Consider the following 17,518-nt stretch of genomic DNA (forward strand, 5'->3'; position numbering starts at 1 on the left):
TTATGAGATTTTGGCCAGGCGCAGTGGCTCTTGCCTGTAATCCCAGCACTTTGGGCGGCTGAGGCGGGCAGATTACCTGAGGTCAGGAGTTTGAGACCACCCTGGCCAACATGGCAAAACCCCATCTCCACAAAAAATACAAAAATTTGCTGAGTGCACTGTCAGACACCTGTACTCCCAGCTACTCAGGAGGCTGAGGCAGGAGAATCACTTGAACCTGAGAGGCAGAGGTTGCAATGAGCTGAGAGCACACCACTGCACTCCAGCCTGGGTGACAGAGTGAGACCCCATCTCAAAAACAAACAACAAACAAAAACAAAAGCAAAAAAATGGCTGGGCACGGTGGCTCACACCTGTATTCCCTCCAGCAGTTTGGGAGGCTGAGGCAGGCAGATCACCTGTCAGGAGTTTGAGACCAGCCTGGCCAACAGGGTGAAACCTCATCTCTACTAAAAATACAAAAATTAGTCGGGCATGGTGGCAGAGACCTGTAATCTCAGCTACTCGGGAGGCTGAGGGAGGAGAATGGCTTGAGCCCAGGAGCTGGAGGTTGCAGTGAGCCGAGATTGCACCACTGCACTCCAGCCTGGACGACTGAGCGGAGCGGAACACTGTCTCCAAAAAAAAAAAAAAAAAAAAGGGAGATTTTTTTAGATCATCAGCTATTGTTAGTGTTAGTGTATGTTAGTATGTTATGTGTGGCTCAAGACAACTTTGCTTCTTTTAATATAGCCAGGGAAGCCAAAAGATTGGATATCCCTGCTTTATACCAAGAAAGATGACACCCCACATTTGCAATGCCTAAAAACACTACCAGCCATCTGAAAAACACGAGACTTCTAACTTCTGTTCTTTTTTGTAGCAATGGAATCCCACGGTGATATCTGAGGGATGTGGTTACCTTTTGGAGGAGGTTGACGGTTTCTAAGGATGATTCTTTCTGAGTGAAATATTGTCAGTGTCATTGACCTTTTCATTATTTCAACTATTATTATTCCAGGTTATCAATTCTCCACCTGATCATTTTCATCCTGGGACTGACTTTTGTGGAATTCCTTGGATAGTTATCATTATTGTGTTTCTGGGAATTTCTACACTTGCTATTTTCCTCTGGAAAACTAGCCTTTGTGTGAGTATACTAACTTTCTGTAGAGGTATACTTGTAATCACAAATAAGAAGAAATTATTTAAAACAATTCACGTTTCTGGACTTCATTATGAATATGTGGTTTTACCCAAAAAATCAGGGAAATGATTTATTAGCATAAGAATTATGAAAATATCTGCCATTTACATTATGAAAATTAAATAGGTTGGTGTTTGTTTAATAAAATGTCAACAGAGCTTTTGGTCAAAAATAACTTTTTTTAACCTTAGTGTTATTTATCAGAAATGGAGTATGAGGTTTCATCACTTAAATAGGAAATTCTTTCTAAACTCTTCCACTCTATAGTTCTACCATAAGGGTGGAAGGAAAGCTTCCAGTCTCCTCTCTGAAGATTCACTGCAGAAATGAGCTGACAACAGACAGCTTAACAGGAGAAGAAAAACATAGAACAGGCATAAACATGGGAACCAGCTGAAAAATGAGACTGCTAGAAGGGCTGGATGGTTGATGCTTAAAGAGCACCCTCTTCTGAGGGAAGAGGGAGATAGATGGAGATGTAGGCCATTTAGAGGGGCAGCAAATGATTTTTAGGGGAAATGGAAGAGCTCAAGGAACAAACAATTGGCCTGAGACAAGGTTCCTCTGAGGTCATAGGGATGAGGTGACAAACTGCCAGAAGGTGAAGGGCAGAACTGCACTGCATCTCATGATGCAGAGAAAGCCCCAGAGAATCTCTTAGAACTGCCCTCCAGAGAATCAATGAAAAGTGTGTCTGGGCAGGGTAACTTTGAATGACATCATTCAAGGTGCATGTTCCCAGTTGCAACTGGAGAGAGATCAGTATGTCAAAAGTCTGTACTTGGTAAGAATTTGGCTGCTAAGTTGTGCCATAATTTGTCTTTTGAGCCTTTTTTCCGTTGGGTAAGTTGAGCTCTACATTTTCTCTTGCCATTCATGGCAGTAAAAATGTGGTTGTCTGGGGGCTGAACCTCCTTCTGAACAATGATCCAAGATAAAAGTACTAATACCACAATGCTTTTTTATATTCAAGGGAAGAGGAAGTATGTTTCAGTTTTACCACCTAGATAATTACACGTCATTTGGCACTGCCTTTCAAGATATGTAGAAAACAGAAAATATATGAGTTATGAAGATATCGAGGAACGTTTAACATTCTCTATGCCACTTAGTCCTGAAGAGGGAATTTTTGGTATAAATTGGAGGAAGATTTTTTTTTTTTTCCCAGCCCCAAGACGAGTCTCCCTGTGTTGCCCAGGCTGGAGTATAATGGTGTGATCTTGGCTCACTGCAACCTCCACCTCCTGGCTTCAAGTGATTCCCCTGCCTCAGCCTCTCAAGTAGCTGGGATTACAGGTGCCCACCACCATGCCCAGCTAATTTTTGTATTTTTAGTAGAGTCGGGGTTTTACCATGTTGGCCAGGCTAGTCTCAAAACCCGACCTCAAATGATCCGCCCGCCTCAGCCTCCCAAAGTGCTGGGATTACAAGCGTGAGCCACCACGTGAGCCGGGGGAAGTTTTTAAATTTACCACTTTTAAAAAATTCCATTTAGGAAAGTTCAGTTGAGCTGTTGGACTTGGACAACTTCACACCTTCTCATCTTTGTCCTTATCATCTAGTCATCTATACCACTACCTCCTAAGCAGGGACATCATGGGTGCCATGAAGCATTCATGCATGATGGCATTTCCTTGCTTCTCATTTCTTCATGTGTTTGACATTCCTCCTAGCTCCAAACTGGGCCAGCTACCTTTCCTATGAAATCTAGCAGTAACTGTGGGATAGATGTGGTTGCTCTTTCATCTTTTTAGATTACCCATGCTTCTCTCGAAATCCTAGTACATGTTTTGTTTTTTATCCTATGTGCAGAAATCAGAAAAGAACAAATTCTGCAAAGAATTTGAAAGATATTATTTCAGGCCAGGTGTGGTGGCTCATGCCTGTAATCCCAGCACTTTGGGAGGCTGAGGCAGGTGGATCACTTGAGGTCAGGAGTTCAAGACCAGAGGGGCCAACATGGTGAAACCCCATCTCTACTAAAAAGACAAAAATTAGCCAGGCATGGTAGCGGGCACCCGTAATCCCAGCTACTTGGGAGGCTGAGGCACAAGAACCGCTTGAATCTGGGAGGTGGAGGTTGCCGTGAGCCAAGGTAGTGCCACTGCACTTCAGCATGGGTGAGAGTGACACTCCGTCTCAAAAAAAAAAAAAAAAAAGTTATTTCAACGACTACCTCAGGAGATTCATAGGTATCTGACCCACATCTGAGATGAGATTTTCATTGCATTTTAGCTATGATGAGAACAAATATTTAATATCTTAGAAGATTAAAAGCATACTGTGATAATATGGAAATCTTGGTGGGAATTCAGTCGTTATTGAGAATGTTTTGCGTTAGGTTCAAACCAGCCTCAATGAAGCTGATGTGAGGGAAGGGAAAGTGGACTCTGAGTAGAGCAGGGATAGAAGGAAGATGCTCCAGTGCAGATCAGGAAGGAGCAGGGGGTGAAATGTTACAAATTCTAGAACTCGGAGAGCTGAAGGTAATTACTTCCTTTTCAAGTTGTGAAACATGTTAACCTGTGGTAAAATACTTATAACATGATAATTACCATCTAACCGTGTTGAAGTGTACAGTTCAGTTGTGTGAAGTATATTCATGTCTTTTTTTTTTTTTTTTTTTGAGACGGAGTCTCACTCTGTCACCAGGCTGGAGTGCAGTGGTGTGATCTTGGCTCACTGCAACCTCTGCTTCCCAGGTTCAAGCAGTTCTCCTGCCTCAGCCTCCCGAGTAGCTGGGACTACAGGCATGCACCACCATGCTCAGCTAATTTTTGCATTTTTAGTAGAGACGGAGTTTCACCATGTTGGCCAGGATGGTCACCATCTCTTGACCTTGTGATTCACCTGCCTCAGCCTCCCAAAGTGCTGGGATTACAGGCGTGAGCTACAGCACCTGGCTTTTTTTTTTTTTTTTTTTTTGAGACAGAGTTTCAATCTTGTTGCCCAGTTTGGAGGGCAATGGCACAATCTCAGCTCACTACAACATTTTCCTCCTGGGTTCAAGTGATTCTCCTGCCTTAGCCTCCCGACTAGTTGGGATTACAGGCATGCACCACCTCTTGGTGATCTCGGCTCACTGCAACCTCCGCCTCCCAGCTTTAAATGGTTCTCTGTCTCAGCCTCCTGAGTAGCTCGGATTACAGGCGCCAGCTGCCATGCCCGGCTAATTTTGGTATTTTTAGTAGAGACGGGGTTTCACCATCTTGGCCAGGCTGGTCTTGAACTCCTGACCCCGTGGTCCACCCGCCTCGGCCTCCCAACGTGCTGGGATTATAGGCATGAGCCAGCGTGCCCAGCCATCATTCTTAAATTATTATTTCCTAGGTGTCTTTCCTCAAGACTGTCTTAAAGTCACAAAATGTACATGACGGATCCACGGATGTACAGCGGAAAGCCTGGAGGTCCAATAGCCATAGCCAGGAAGGTATGGCTCTGTTGGAGTCCCCATAGTGTGGAAATGAGTTTGCCCTGGAAAGGGAAAGAACAGCTTCTTGCCCTCAGGTTTCTCACCTTCTCCTCTCCTCACTCTCACCAAGGGCCGAGGTCCATTTGTATGCACACAAAGAAAAGGGTTTCTTCCTTTCCAGGAATTAAAATTGGCCTGGAAGATCTCTTTACTTCACAGAGACATATGGAAGCCAAAGTTCGAGCTGAAGTCCATAAGGTGACAAGGAATGTCAACAGTCATTACAAAATCAATGGACATAGGAAGACTGCCAAAAAAAAGTAAGATGTGCATTGACACAAATACTGTTGTATGAACCATGTGCCAATCAAAGTAGACAACTGTAAAGTCCTTGAGAATATTTTCTACAATATTTGTGGCAAATTCAGTGGGTTCAAAATTGAGTTTGTCCTTTCTGCTTGATTAGTTTAATCTGTATAATTCCTTTCCCTTCCTACATTCTTGTTTGTAATTTTTTCGGGGGAAGAGGAGGTGCTAGTACTGGCATTGGTTTTCCTTTCTCTCTTTTTTTTTTTTTCCTGAGACGGAGCTTTGCTCTTGTTGCCCAGGCTGTAGTGCAATGGCACAATCTCAGCTCACTGCCTTTCGGGTTCAAGCAATTCTCCTGCCTCAGCCTCCCAAGTAGCTGGGATTACAGGAGCCCACCACCACATCCAGCTAATTTTTGTATTTTTACTAGAGATGGGGTTTTGCCATGTTGTTCAGGCTGGTCTCGAACTTCTGACCTCAGGTGATCCACTTGCCTCAGCCTCCCAAAGTGCTGGGATTAGAGGTGTGAGCCACCACACCCAGCCTTTTTTTTTTTTTTTTAATTTTGAGATAGAGTCCCGCTCTGTTGCCCAGGCTGGAGTGCTATGGTGCAATCTTGGCTCACTGCAACCTCTGCCTCTCAGGTTGAAGCAATTCTGCCTCAGCCTCCCAAGTAGCTTGGATTACAGGTGTGTGCCACCACACTCAGCCAATTTTTTTTTTTTTTTTGAGACAGAGTCTCACTCTGTCACCCAGGCTAGAGTGCAGTGGGGTGATCTTGGCTCACTGCAACCTCCGCCTCCCAGGTTCAAGCGATTCTTATCCCTTAGCCTCTTGAGTAGCTGGGACTACAGGCATATGCCACCATGCCTGGATAATTTTTGTATTTTTAGTAGAGGCGGGGTTTCACCATATTGGCCAGGCTGGTCTAGAACTCCTGACGTCATGATCCACACACCTTGGGCTCCCAATGTGCTGGGATTACAGGCGTGAGCCACTGTGCCCAGCCCAATTTTTGTATTTTTAGTAGAGACAGGGGTTCACCATGTTGGCCAGGCTAGTCTTGAACTCCTGACCTCAGGTGATCCGCCTGCCTCAGCCTCCCAGCGTGAGCCACCGCACCCAGCCTGGATTGTTGAATTCAATGCTTGGGTCACCTCCAGATTCATTTTCACAGTCTTTCACGTTTTGGTCATATTACATTGTATTTTGCTGCCATATGACTGATCTTTTTTTTGTTAAATGTGAGATACTTGTTAAAAAATATTTAGCAATGAATTGAGGCCTAGTAGCATGTTATCTTGCTGCAGAAGAGATGGGAGTCTACTTCTGGGGGATGGTCAGGGGTCCTCCATACAGGCTGCAATTGAGGTCGTCAGTGCAGGCTCAGTCCCTACAAAGGCCAGGTATTTCCTATCCACCTCTGTTCTGATGTGTGACTCTTCTGGGTCTCAACCAGAGCCAGTGGACTTCAGTACGGGTCGCTTTCATTGGCAGACCCTCAATCCACTTGGTTTTCATCTAATCGCATGCATGTGTGCAAAAGCTGCTCTGCTTCTTTGCATCTCAGTAGTCCCTTCTGGAATTCAGCAATGAAACTCAGGGAAATGGGTTCCAAATGTGAGGATGTCTTTCGTCCTGGGTTTCCTTCTCCATCTTGACCTCATGTCTGTTTACTGCCATGTTAGCAATTTCATGTATTTAATCATGGGTTTTATATTCTGTTTGGTGTTCCCCATTGTTCTCATTGGAGATCGGAAGCTTCAGATGCACTTATGCCAACTCAAGATTAGAATGCTTCCTTAGCTTCCCTCCAGAGTCAGGTTTTGTGTTTGTAGTTCCCAAGTGCACAGCAGGAGTAGTGAGGTTCTCACTGGCTTCTCATTTGCATTAATCTGTGAGCTCATTTAGCGTGGGGACAGGACCCTGCTCCCATTGCATTCTCAGCACCTCACCACACACTCCTTGTTTGAGGCCACTCCAGAGAGCATGTGCTGAAGGATGCCCTGTGGTCAGAAACAAGTTTATTAACTTTCTCTTTGAAGTGTTTTTGTCCCTGTCTCCTAGCGTTCTGGGAATTTTTCACATCCTTCCTATAAAACCAAGTATCAGGTGAGGTCCTTAGGATCAGGACCATGAATCAAGTGGTGTGAGGGCAACACAGCAAGCTTGCCTTTTTAGGTCATTTCCTTTTTCTGCCCTCACTCTCTGTGAACTGAACCTTGTTACAGTCAGTCAACACCAGGGTGGATGGTTTGCAGTTGTCATCTATTTTCAGGACATAACACCCTGACTTAGGAGCCATTCCGATCATTTCTAATTCAATAGATGTGCCCAGCATTCAGGTTGCCTTTTCTCTCAACCAGGATCTTTAAAGACGACGACAAGAGTTCCAGTCCTGAATCATGGCAAAGTGCAGTAGTGAACTGCAGGGTTAATGACACCATATTCTGGAAGGATCTCTCTATGGCTGATGGTCTCAGTTCCGGCATCAGCCTCTGACTGAGAATCAGGCCTCCCACAGGAGGAGTCAGATGAGGAGCAATCCTCTGCTTCCGATGGAGTTAGCTGTGATGAGTTGGTGAGGTCTGGTTTTTCACACTGAAGTAAAATGAGCTTTCGCTGTGTCAAGAACAAGACTGACCCCAGAGACACACATAGTGCACCTCATAGAAGCTTTTAATAGTCTTTATTTACTAAAGAATAGGACTAACTATAGAACTATGAAGATGAGCTGGAAATGACAGGTGACTTGCCAGCAGGCCAGAGTGTGATTTTTCTTTGTCCCTCAACGGGAGGTGTCAATTCTTCCTTTGGTTGTGAGAATCAGTTGGTTCATTTATGGGAAGGTTGCAGGGGGGATCTTTGAATCACAGCCTTCGGATGCCAGAAGGGCAGAGGGAATCCCACATGGGCTGGTGGATCTTGTGTGTGCATTTCCCTCCCTTCTAATCTCAGGAAACAAAACATGAAAGAATGTGAGCAAGCAGAAAATGAGAGGCAGCTATCAGAGGCAGAGGAGAATGGGAAATTGGAGATGAAAGAAATACATACCTACCTTGAGTTCAGAAACTGAACCCCACCCTCTTGGGAAACACCCCCTCTTGGGAACCCCCCCCTTGGGAAACCCCCATTGGAATGTTGTTTTTAACCTTTGTACAATGTTTAGACCCAGTAAATGCAGAAATAGAAACAAATGGTCAGAAGACATATCCAGAGAGAGAGAGAGAGAGTTGACAAAACAGAAAACAAAGTACCTTAAGATTTACCAGTGACCAAAAGATGTGAAGTAGCAAAACGTCTCCTGACCCCATTGCCAGCTAGACTGTGTGGAAACTCGGTTACCAGCCATTCTAGGGGTGGAGTGAGTTGTTGTCATCCTTAGGAAAGTGTGTTGTTGTAGGATCAACCACATCCTTCAAAAGGACTATGCCTGTTTATAAGCCCAGCTGTTTCTGCCCTGTGAAACACGGCAAGGATATTAATACAAAGAGAATAGAGCTTTATGATAAAAGATGCTCAATGAAGGATGAATTAGGGATATACTGAGAATGGGGAAGGAAATTGTCAACTCAGAAGTCAGCAGGCAGTAAGCAAAAGAGGAGGAATCAATACAGCAACAGTTTGGATCAGACTGTACTGTTTTTGTTTTTGTTTTTGTTATTTTTTCTGAGGTGGAGTCTCGCTCTGTCACCCAGCCTGGAGTGCAATGATGTGATCTTGGCTCACTGTAACCTCCGCCTCCCAGGTTCAAGTGATTCCCCTGCCTCAGCCTCCCGAGTAGCTGGGATGACAGGTGCCTGCCACCATGCCCGGCTAATTTTTTTATTTTTAGTAGAGATGGGGTTTCACCGTATTAGCCACGATGTTCTCAATCTCCTGACCTCGTGATCCACCGGCCTCGGCCTCCCATAGTGCTGGGATTACAGGCGTCAGCCACCGCGACCGGCTCAGACTGTACTCTTATAGCCATCTGAAATACGTTTTCTAGGTATAGATAGATTGTGTAAGGGTACAGTTGTGAGGATAACAGAAACATGGCAGATTATTTAAAATCATCCTGAAAGTGGTGCTTTATCTGATGAAAGTGATTGTAATCCATAGGAAACTGTTTCAACGCATGCAAGAGTTGCGGCGGCGGGCACAGGACTACTACAGATGCAAAGTAAGGAGCTTCCTCCCTGCAGTTGCACAATAGTTCAGTGCTGATGCAGATGATGCCACGGCCCTTAGACTCTCTCAACATTCAATTTCTCATGTGTTGGCTTTTTCAGATCACCCCTTCTGCAAGAAAGCCTCTTGCCAACTCAGTAAGTTTGTTTGTTTTCCTTGCTTTTGGACATAGTCTGCCAGGTCAGGACATGGATGTATTTTTCTCCCCACAGCTCTGTGCTCAAGCCTTGCAAAGGGGGAAGGCAGAGAGGAAGGCTGCCTACAAGCAGCACAGGTAGGTCATTGTGATGGACATTTTAAAGGATGTTTTTGTTTTGAGATAAAGCTTTGAGCATCTAGTAAAGAACTTGGTGTTTTAATTCTTCAAGTCAATTCTTTCTCTGTCTTCTAGGTGTCAAATGAGGCAAAAGAAGAGAGTCCCAGAGAGACACATGAGTCAGGAGCCAGTCCAGGGACGACTGGGCCTAGAGAACCCTTTCTCGATGGGTAGGAGCTTGCTGTGAAGGCAGCTGCTTAATTTCTGCTGCACAATCCACACACCTTGCTTCTCCTTTTGGGGATGAGGGCTCGGGTGGAGTGATTGTTATGTTTCCTGGAAACAATTCCAAGCACTTATAAAGAGAACAGTTGTCTCGCTGGGTGGCAGGACCCTATTTTTCTCAGGTGCCCGAGCTGAATGGCTCTTGGCTAGTCCCCTGTGAATGGTGGAGCTCAGGCCGCTCCACTGACTGTGGACGTTGCCCCACCCTGATGTCTTGGTTACTTTTAACTGAGGAGATGAACCTAGAAGGCAGATGGGCCAGCTCCCGTTTCCACCTTGACTCAGTGTGAAGGATTTATTTTTCTTTCACTTGAGAAAACAACAATAGCACTTTAGAATGGGAGCCACATGTGCTGATGAGAGCAGAGATTTTCTGGCCGTGTCTTCACGGATCAATATTGTAGCTTGAGATCTGCTTTAAGAAAAGACGCGTTTATTTACACTTTTTGGAACTTCCTTCATTCTTTTTGTTTAAGTTGTTTATTGCCAACTATATAACTCCATTAGTAAGTTAAATTTCTATGTAATCCTACTCCTCTAACATTTCAAGTGTAACCCTAAAACTTTCCAGTTAATTTCTGTAGCTCTTACCTTTTCTCATGACTGTTCATCTCTTTATGTCCATTTCTGTTCATAAGTATTGATAATACCTGGCCAGGTATGAAAGTTAGATTAACTATGAATCCACAGAATTTTAAATGTCCCTATGGCTTGAAGAAGAGGAGGAGTGCTGTTCCTGTCCAGGGTTTATTGATATTCTTCCAACCATGGCTGTTCCTATTTTAATTTTGAGTCTGTGCTCACATGATGAGTGATTTCCTCTGATATGTACTGATTTAGAGCTCATTTCCAGCTGGTTAGAGCCCGACCTGTTCACAGCCTGTTGAGAGTTAAGAATACCCCTGGACCAGGGCTCTGTGGTATCTTCCTCAAGGATGAGGCTCCAGAGGGCTCCAGAGTCCTCTGAGGCATGTGGTCAATAAACCCTGTGCCTCTGGTAAGGGACCTGTGTGGCAGAGAGTGAGATGGCAGCGGAGGGTGTGGAGGGTTTCTTATTCTGCACAGAACATGCAAGCCAGATTTAGCCCCATTCCCTTCTCTGGCCCTTAGCAGATTCAGGACCTCATTCGGTTCCCATGAGGAACAGCAACGGCGTCCCAGCTGAAAACACAGAGAAGACAAAGGTAAATGCTGGGGACGTTTTCACTCTTCTTATATCAGGACACTTTGGTCTTTTCCAACAACGCCCTCTCCTGGCCTGGCCTCTGCTCTATGGGTTCTGTGGTGTCTTTTCTGTCTCGACTTCTTGAGAAGCAAAATCTTCTCCATGAGCTTTCAGGCTTCTCCATTCCCAGCTGATCATCGTTGGTGGCACCTCCAGAATCCATAAAAGCTCAGGGACTGAGGGCTGAAGGGCTTTTACTCTTCTGTTTCCAGAAATAACACGAGGAGGCACCACTGACCTCCAGTACTCTAGGTCTTATGGCACGGTGAACTCTGACTGATCCACCTTACCCAAGATGTTGTGGGGTCTCATTTCTGAAATATGTGGGATTTTCTTTTGCTGTGATTTTGTTTGCATTCTGCTATAATGTAGGTGATTAACGTTTGAAATATCTGTTATATTCCCAGAAGTGAAAATAGTGAAAACGCATTAATCTAACATTAATTTGTGCTTTGTGCAATTTTGAATGCTCTTTGACAAGGCCAATTCCATAGTTCATCACAGTCCCATCCCTGTTGGTAACCGTGTTGTGCAAAAACACCTTCATACCCACCCAATGGGGCCCCTGATCTAATATTCTAAGTGTCAGAGGTTCCATATTTGTAATAGCAAATAGGCCCTGACTGTAAATTAGTGAAGAGTGAATGTAACTTATTACCTACAGGGACAATTCCAAATGAAGGCCTTAAATGATGCTCAGCTAAGCTGGTTCTTCTGTGGCCTCTGTACCTTGAAAAGCTGCCGAGTCCTATGATTACACATGATGGGACTTGTACACTTGAAGTGAAACACAGTTTTCAAACTTGCTTTGTTTAGAATTCTCACTCATTTTTCCACGGAAAAAAGTATTCTTTATGTCCTAGAGCACTCACAATTTGGTATTACCTGGGAGTGAAAAGAAATATTACAGCCATGTCTAACTGACTTCTTGAGGTAAGATTGTTCTGTCAGAAATCCCTCTCCCAGCTCCCCTGAAGCTCTTCAGGAATCCACATCTCTCCAGAGCTCTTTGTTCTCATGGGTGGCACCTCCAGAGTGAAGAAGATCCTTTGTCAAGAAGGGAAACAGAGGGGAAATGAGAGGGTCCCGCAGGCAGAGCTGGAATCTACTTCCACTGTGCCTCTTGCAAGCTGTGTGACCCTGGGCACAATTTCTCCTTCCTCTGGAAACCTCTGTTTTCTTAGATTTGGAGCAGGGTGGTCACACTGACCTTGCAGAGTTCTGAGAATCAGAGACAGAACATAAAAGGCCTGGAAAACATTCTCCAAAAAGAAGCTGCAACATGTGTGGACAATGGGCTTTTCATGCCTCTCTTACTCTCTGTTGACCTGGTGCAAGAAACATGCTCTGGTGATGGCTGTGAGGGAGGAATGAGGATAGAGATAGACACTCCTGTGTCTCAAACATGCTTCTTTGTTAATCTGTTATGAATCTGTCATGACTCTGTCTTCCCTGGGGCAGGACCCCAGCCTGCCTACATTTGCAAACAGACACAGTGGCATGTGGAGACAACAGTGTGTCCCAATGACTTTTCTTTACTCCCCAGCTGTGGGCAGTACTCAGTGGAAGGGTGACATTATGACACTGATACTGCTATTTTGAAACCTGGAGGGTGGAAAGGTGCAAAAATCTATCACCAGCAACAGAAGATGCAGCCTGTGTTGGTGGCGGTAATTTTGTCCATCAAATGAATATGTGTGAATATTTCCTCCTTTGGCCCTACAGGTCAGGATGGTGGCAGTGGAGCACCATCATTCCTCAGGATTGCGCTACCGGCCCTACCTCCCGGCTGAAACTTTAAGAAAAAGGATAGGCCGCAAGCCACCTCCTCCTATTCAGTGTGATCTAAGAGGTCAACCACGTCCATCAGTTAAAGGATGTCTGAGACCGCTGACTCTTTCTCGACTACAGTGTCCACTAGGACCTCAACCACATTCTACAACTGATGATTTTCTGAGAAGAGAGACACCTCAAGACGAGTGTGCCCTGGGACCTGATCCACTTCCTCGAGCTGATGATTTTCCGAGACTCAAGACACCTCCCGAGGGTCTTTTCATACCAATTTCCCCTTCTCCAGTTGATGATTCTCTGAGCCTCAAGACACCTCCCGAGTGTCTTCTGGTACCCCTTCCACCTTCTCCAGTTGATGATTTTCTCACACCACAGGCACCTCCCATCAAGCGTCGTCGCCTGGGACCTGTAGCATTTCCTCGAGCTGATGATTTTAGGAGACCCAAGGAACCTCCTGACTGTTTTTTTGCACGCCTTCCACCTTCTCCAGTTGATGATTCTCTGAGCCTCAAGACACCTCCCGAATGTCTTCTGGTACCCCTCCCACCTTCTCCAGTTGATGATTTTCTCACACCACAGGCACCTCCCATCAAGCGTCGTCGCCTGGGACCTGTAGCATTTCCTCGAGCTGATGATTTTAGGAGACCCAAGGAACCTCCTGACTGTTTTTTTGCACGCCTTCCACCTTCTCCAGTTGATGATTCTCTGAGCCTGAAGACACCTCCCGAGTGTCTTCTGGTACCCCTTCCACCTCCAGTTGATGATTTTCTCACACCACAGGCACCTCCCATCAAGCGTCGTCGCCTGGGACCTGTAGCATTTCCTCGAGCTGATGATCTTAGGAGACCCAAGGAACCTCCCGACTGTTTTTTCGTACCACTTCCACCTTCTCCAGTTGATGATTCTCTGAGCCCCAAGACACCTCCCGAGTGTCTTCTGGTACCCCTTCCACCTCCAGTTGATGATTTTCTCACACCACAGGCACCTCCCATCAAGCGTCGTCGCCTGGGACCTGTAGCATTTCTTCGAGCTGATGATTTTAGGAGACCCAAGGAACCTCCTGACTGTTTTTTTGCACGCCTTCCACCTTCTCCAGTTGATGATTCTCTGAGCCTGAAGACACCTCCCGAGTGTCTTCTGGTACCGCTTCCACCTCCAGTTGATGATTTTCTCACACCACAGGCACCTCCCATCAAGCGTCGTCGCCTGGGACCTGTAGCATTTCCTTGAGCTGATGATTTTAGGAGACCCAAGGAACCTCCCGAGTGTCTTTCCGCACCCCTTCCACCTTCTCCAGTTGATGATTCTCTGAGCCTGAAGACACCTCCCGAGTGTCTTCTGGTACCCCTTCCACCTTCTCCAGTTGATGATTTTCTCACACCACAGGCACCTCCCATTGAGCGTCGCCTGGGACCTGTAGCATTTCCTCAAGCTGATGATTTTAGGAGACCCAAGGAACCTCCTGAGTGTTTTTTCGCACCCCTTCCACCTTCTCCAGTTGATGATTCTCTGAGCCTCAAGACACCTCCCGAGTGTCTTCTGGTACCTGTTCCACCTTCTCCAGTTGATGATTTTCTGAGACCACAAACACCTCCCGTCCAGTGTCACCTGAGACCTGTACCATTTCATCGAGCTGATGATATCAGGAGACTCAAGAAACCTCCTGACTGTTTTGACTGTTTTTTGTTTTGTTTTGTTGTTTTTTTTTTTTTTTTTTTTATTCTGTGGCAGGAAGGGGCCTGGTGTGTTGTTGATTCAATTTATTGATCATTTTTACAACACATAAATTCATTTAAGTATTGATTGTGCACCTATCATATGATACGCATTTTTTCATCACTCCCCCACTCCCAGAACCCTAAGTTTTTCTCACTGTTAGAACTGCTAGTTTATTTGTATTTCAGTCACTTTGACTATAAACTCCTTTAGTGTAGGTGCTTAGATTTTTTTCACTGCTTAGCCCCCAATGCCTGTATAGAGTAAGCTTTTTTTTTTTTTTTTGTACCAAATGCCCAATGGCCAATTTATTCTGTTTCAATAACAACTAGGCATCATTTTCAAAGGGCCATATACTGACAACAGACTGCCCAGAAATTATCTCCCCATGTAGGAAAACTACAGAAGACAAGTTCTTAGACTTTTAATGCCCAATACAGTAGCCATTAATGACAGGTGACTACCGAGCCTTGAAATGCGATAGTCCAAATTGAGATGTGCTATAAGCTTAAATTACACACCACGTTTCAAAGCCATAAGGCCAAAAACTGTGAAATAGTCTAGTAATTTTATATTTATTATATATTGAAATGATATTTGGTATTTTGGATATATTGAGTTAAATAAAAGTTAAATTCACCTGTTTGGTTTTTTACTTTTAAAATGTGAATTCCAGAAAAATTTTTTTTTTATGAAGTATTTATTGATGATTCTTGGGTGTTTTTCGGAGAGGGGGATATGGGAGGGTCATAGGATGATAGTGGAGAGAAGGTCAGGAGATAAACACATGAACAAAGGTCTCTGGTTTTCCTAGGCAGAGGTCCCTGCGGCCTTCTGCAGTGTTTGTGTCCCTGGGTACTTGAGATTAGGGAGTGGTGATGACTCTTAAAGAGCATGCTGCCTTCAAGCATCTGTTTAACAAAGCACATCTTGCACCGCCCTTAATCCATTTAACCCTGAGTTGACACAGCTGTTTCAGAGAGCAGGGGGCTGGGGGAAAGGCCATAGATCATAGAGCAGGGGGCTGGGGGAAAGGCCATAGATCAACAGCATCCCAAGGCAGAAGAATTTCTCCTAGTCAGAACAAAATGGAGTCTCCTATGCCCACCTCTTTCTACACAGACACAGCAACAATCTGATCTCTCCTTCCTTTCCCCACACTTCCCTCCCTTCTCTTCAACAAAACCGCCATCGTCCTCATGGCCCGCTCCTGATGGTCGCTGTCTCTTCGGAGCTGTTGGGTACACCTCCCAGACAGGGTGGCTGGGCAGAGGCGCTCCTCACCTCCCAGACATGGCGGCCGGGCAGAGGGGCTCCTCACTTCCCAGATGGGGAGGCTGGGCAGAGGCGCTCCTCACATCCCAGATGATGGGTGGCCGGGTAGAGGCACTCCTCACATCCCAGATGGGGCAGCCGGGCAGAGGCGCTCCTCACATCCCAGACGGGGCGGCCGGGCAGAGGCGCTCCTCACTTCCCAGATGGGGCGGCCGGGCAGAGGCGCTCCTCACTTCCCAGACAGGGCGGCCGGGCAGAGGCACTCCTCACTTCCTCCCAGACGGGGTGGCAGCCAGGCAGAGGCGCTCCTCACTTCCCAGACGGGGCTGCCGGGCAGAGGCGCTCCTCACTTCCTCCCAGATGGGGTGGCAGCCAGGCAGAGGCGCTCCTCACCTCCCAGATGGGGCTGCAGGGCAGAGGCAGTCCTCACTTCCCAGACGGGGTGGCTGGGCAGAGGCGCTCCTCACCTCCCAGACGATGGGCGGCCGGGCAGAGGCGCTCCTCACTTCCCAGATGGGGCAGCTGGGCAGAGGCTCTCCTCACTTCCTCCCATATGGGGTGGCAGCCAGGCGGAGGCGCTCCTCACCTCCCAGATGGGGCTGCCGGGCAGAGGCGCTCCTCACTTCCCAGACGGGGTGGCTGGGCAGAGGTGCTCCTCACCTCCCAGATGATAGGCGGCCGGGCAGAGGCGCTCCTCACTTCCCAGACGGGGCGGCCGGGCAGAGGCGCTCCTCACTTCCCAGAAGGGGCAGCCAGACAGAGGCGCTCCTCACTTCCTCCCAGACAGGGTGGCAGCCAGGCAGAGGCGCTCCTCACTTCCCAGATGGGGCTGCCGGGCAGAGGCGCTCCTCAATTCCCAAATGGGGTGGCCGGGCAGAGGTGCTCCTCACCTCCCAGACGATGGGCGGCCAGGCAGAGGCGCTCCTCACTTCCCAGACGGGACAGCCGGAGAGAGGCGCTCCTCACTTCCTCCCAGACGGGGTGGCAGCCAGGCAGAGGCGCTCCTCACTTCCCAGATGGGGTGGCCGGGCAGAGACGCCCCTCACCTCCCAGATGGGGTGGCCGGGCAGAGGCGCTCCTCACTTCCTCCCAGACGGGGTGGCAGCCAGGCAGAAGCGCTCCTCACCTCCCAGATGGGGCGGCCAGACAGAGGTGCTCCTCATCTCCCAGACAGGGCGGCCGGGCAGAGGCGCTCCTCACTTCCCAGACGTTGGGCGGCCAGGCAGAGGCCCTCCTCTTCTCCCCGACAGGGCGGCCAGGCAGAGGTGCTCCTCACTTCCCAGAGGAGGCAGCCGGGCAGAAGCGCTCCTCACTTTCCAAACGGGGCGGCCAGGTAGAGGTGCTCCTCACTTCCCCGACGGGGCGGCGGGGCAGAGGCGCTCCTCACATCCCAGACGATGGGCAGCCAGGCAGAGACCCTCCTCACTTCCTATACAGGATGGCGGCCGGGCAGAGGCGCTCCTCACTTCCCAGACGGGGCAGCCAGGCAGAGGGGCTCCTCACATCCCAGACGATGGGCGGCCAGGCAGAGACGCTCCTCACTTCCTAGACTCGGTGGCGGCAGGGCAGAGGCTGTAATCTTAGCACTTTAGGAGGCCAAGGCAGGCGGCTGGGAGGTGGAGGTTGTAGCGAGCTGAGATCATGCCACTGCACTCCAGCCTGAGCAACATTGAGCATTGAGTGAGCGAGACTCCGTCTGCAATCCCAGCACCTCGGGAGGCCGAGGTGGGCAGATCACTCCAGACCTGTTTCCATCACAGGACTCTTTCTCTAAGTGTTTCCTATCCAGTAATCACTGTTTATTTGATTGTCCACCAAGCTCCAGACTTGCTAGGTTCTTTCGCGTGCAATTCTTTGTGGGGATCCAGCTGCCTCATCTGTGATCCCCAG

The 17,518-nt window shown here is 47.4% G+C and overlaps 1 protein-coding gene across 1 annotated transcript; it reads left to right on the top strand.

The window, feature by feature from the left end:
- Positions 1–940: 940 nt before the first annotated feature.
- LOC129049647 (nuclear pore complex-interacting protein family member B11-like) lies at positions 941–14,987 on the top strand (the record flags this gene model as incomplete). The annotated part of the gene is made up of 8 exons (XM_054529511.2): positions 941–1,129; positions 4,517–4,616; positions 4,780–4,918; positions 9,012–9,072; positions 9,182–9,354; positions 9,472–9,566; positions 10,732–10,805; positions 12,572–14,987. Coding segments are annotated over 8 exons (2,127 nt in total), but the record flags the coding sequence as incomplete, so codon positions are not given.
- Between the last annotated feature and the right edge of the window lie 2,531 nt (positions 14,988–17,518).

This window comes from Pongo abelii, chromosome 14, assembly GCF_028885655.2.
Source record: "Pongo abelii isolate AG06213 chromosome 14, NHGRI_mPonAbe1-v2.0_pri, whole genome shotgun sequence".
NCBI classification, from domain to species: Eukaryota; Metazoa; Chordata; class Mammalia; order Primates; family Hominidae; genus Pongo; species Pongo abelii.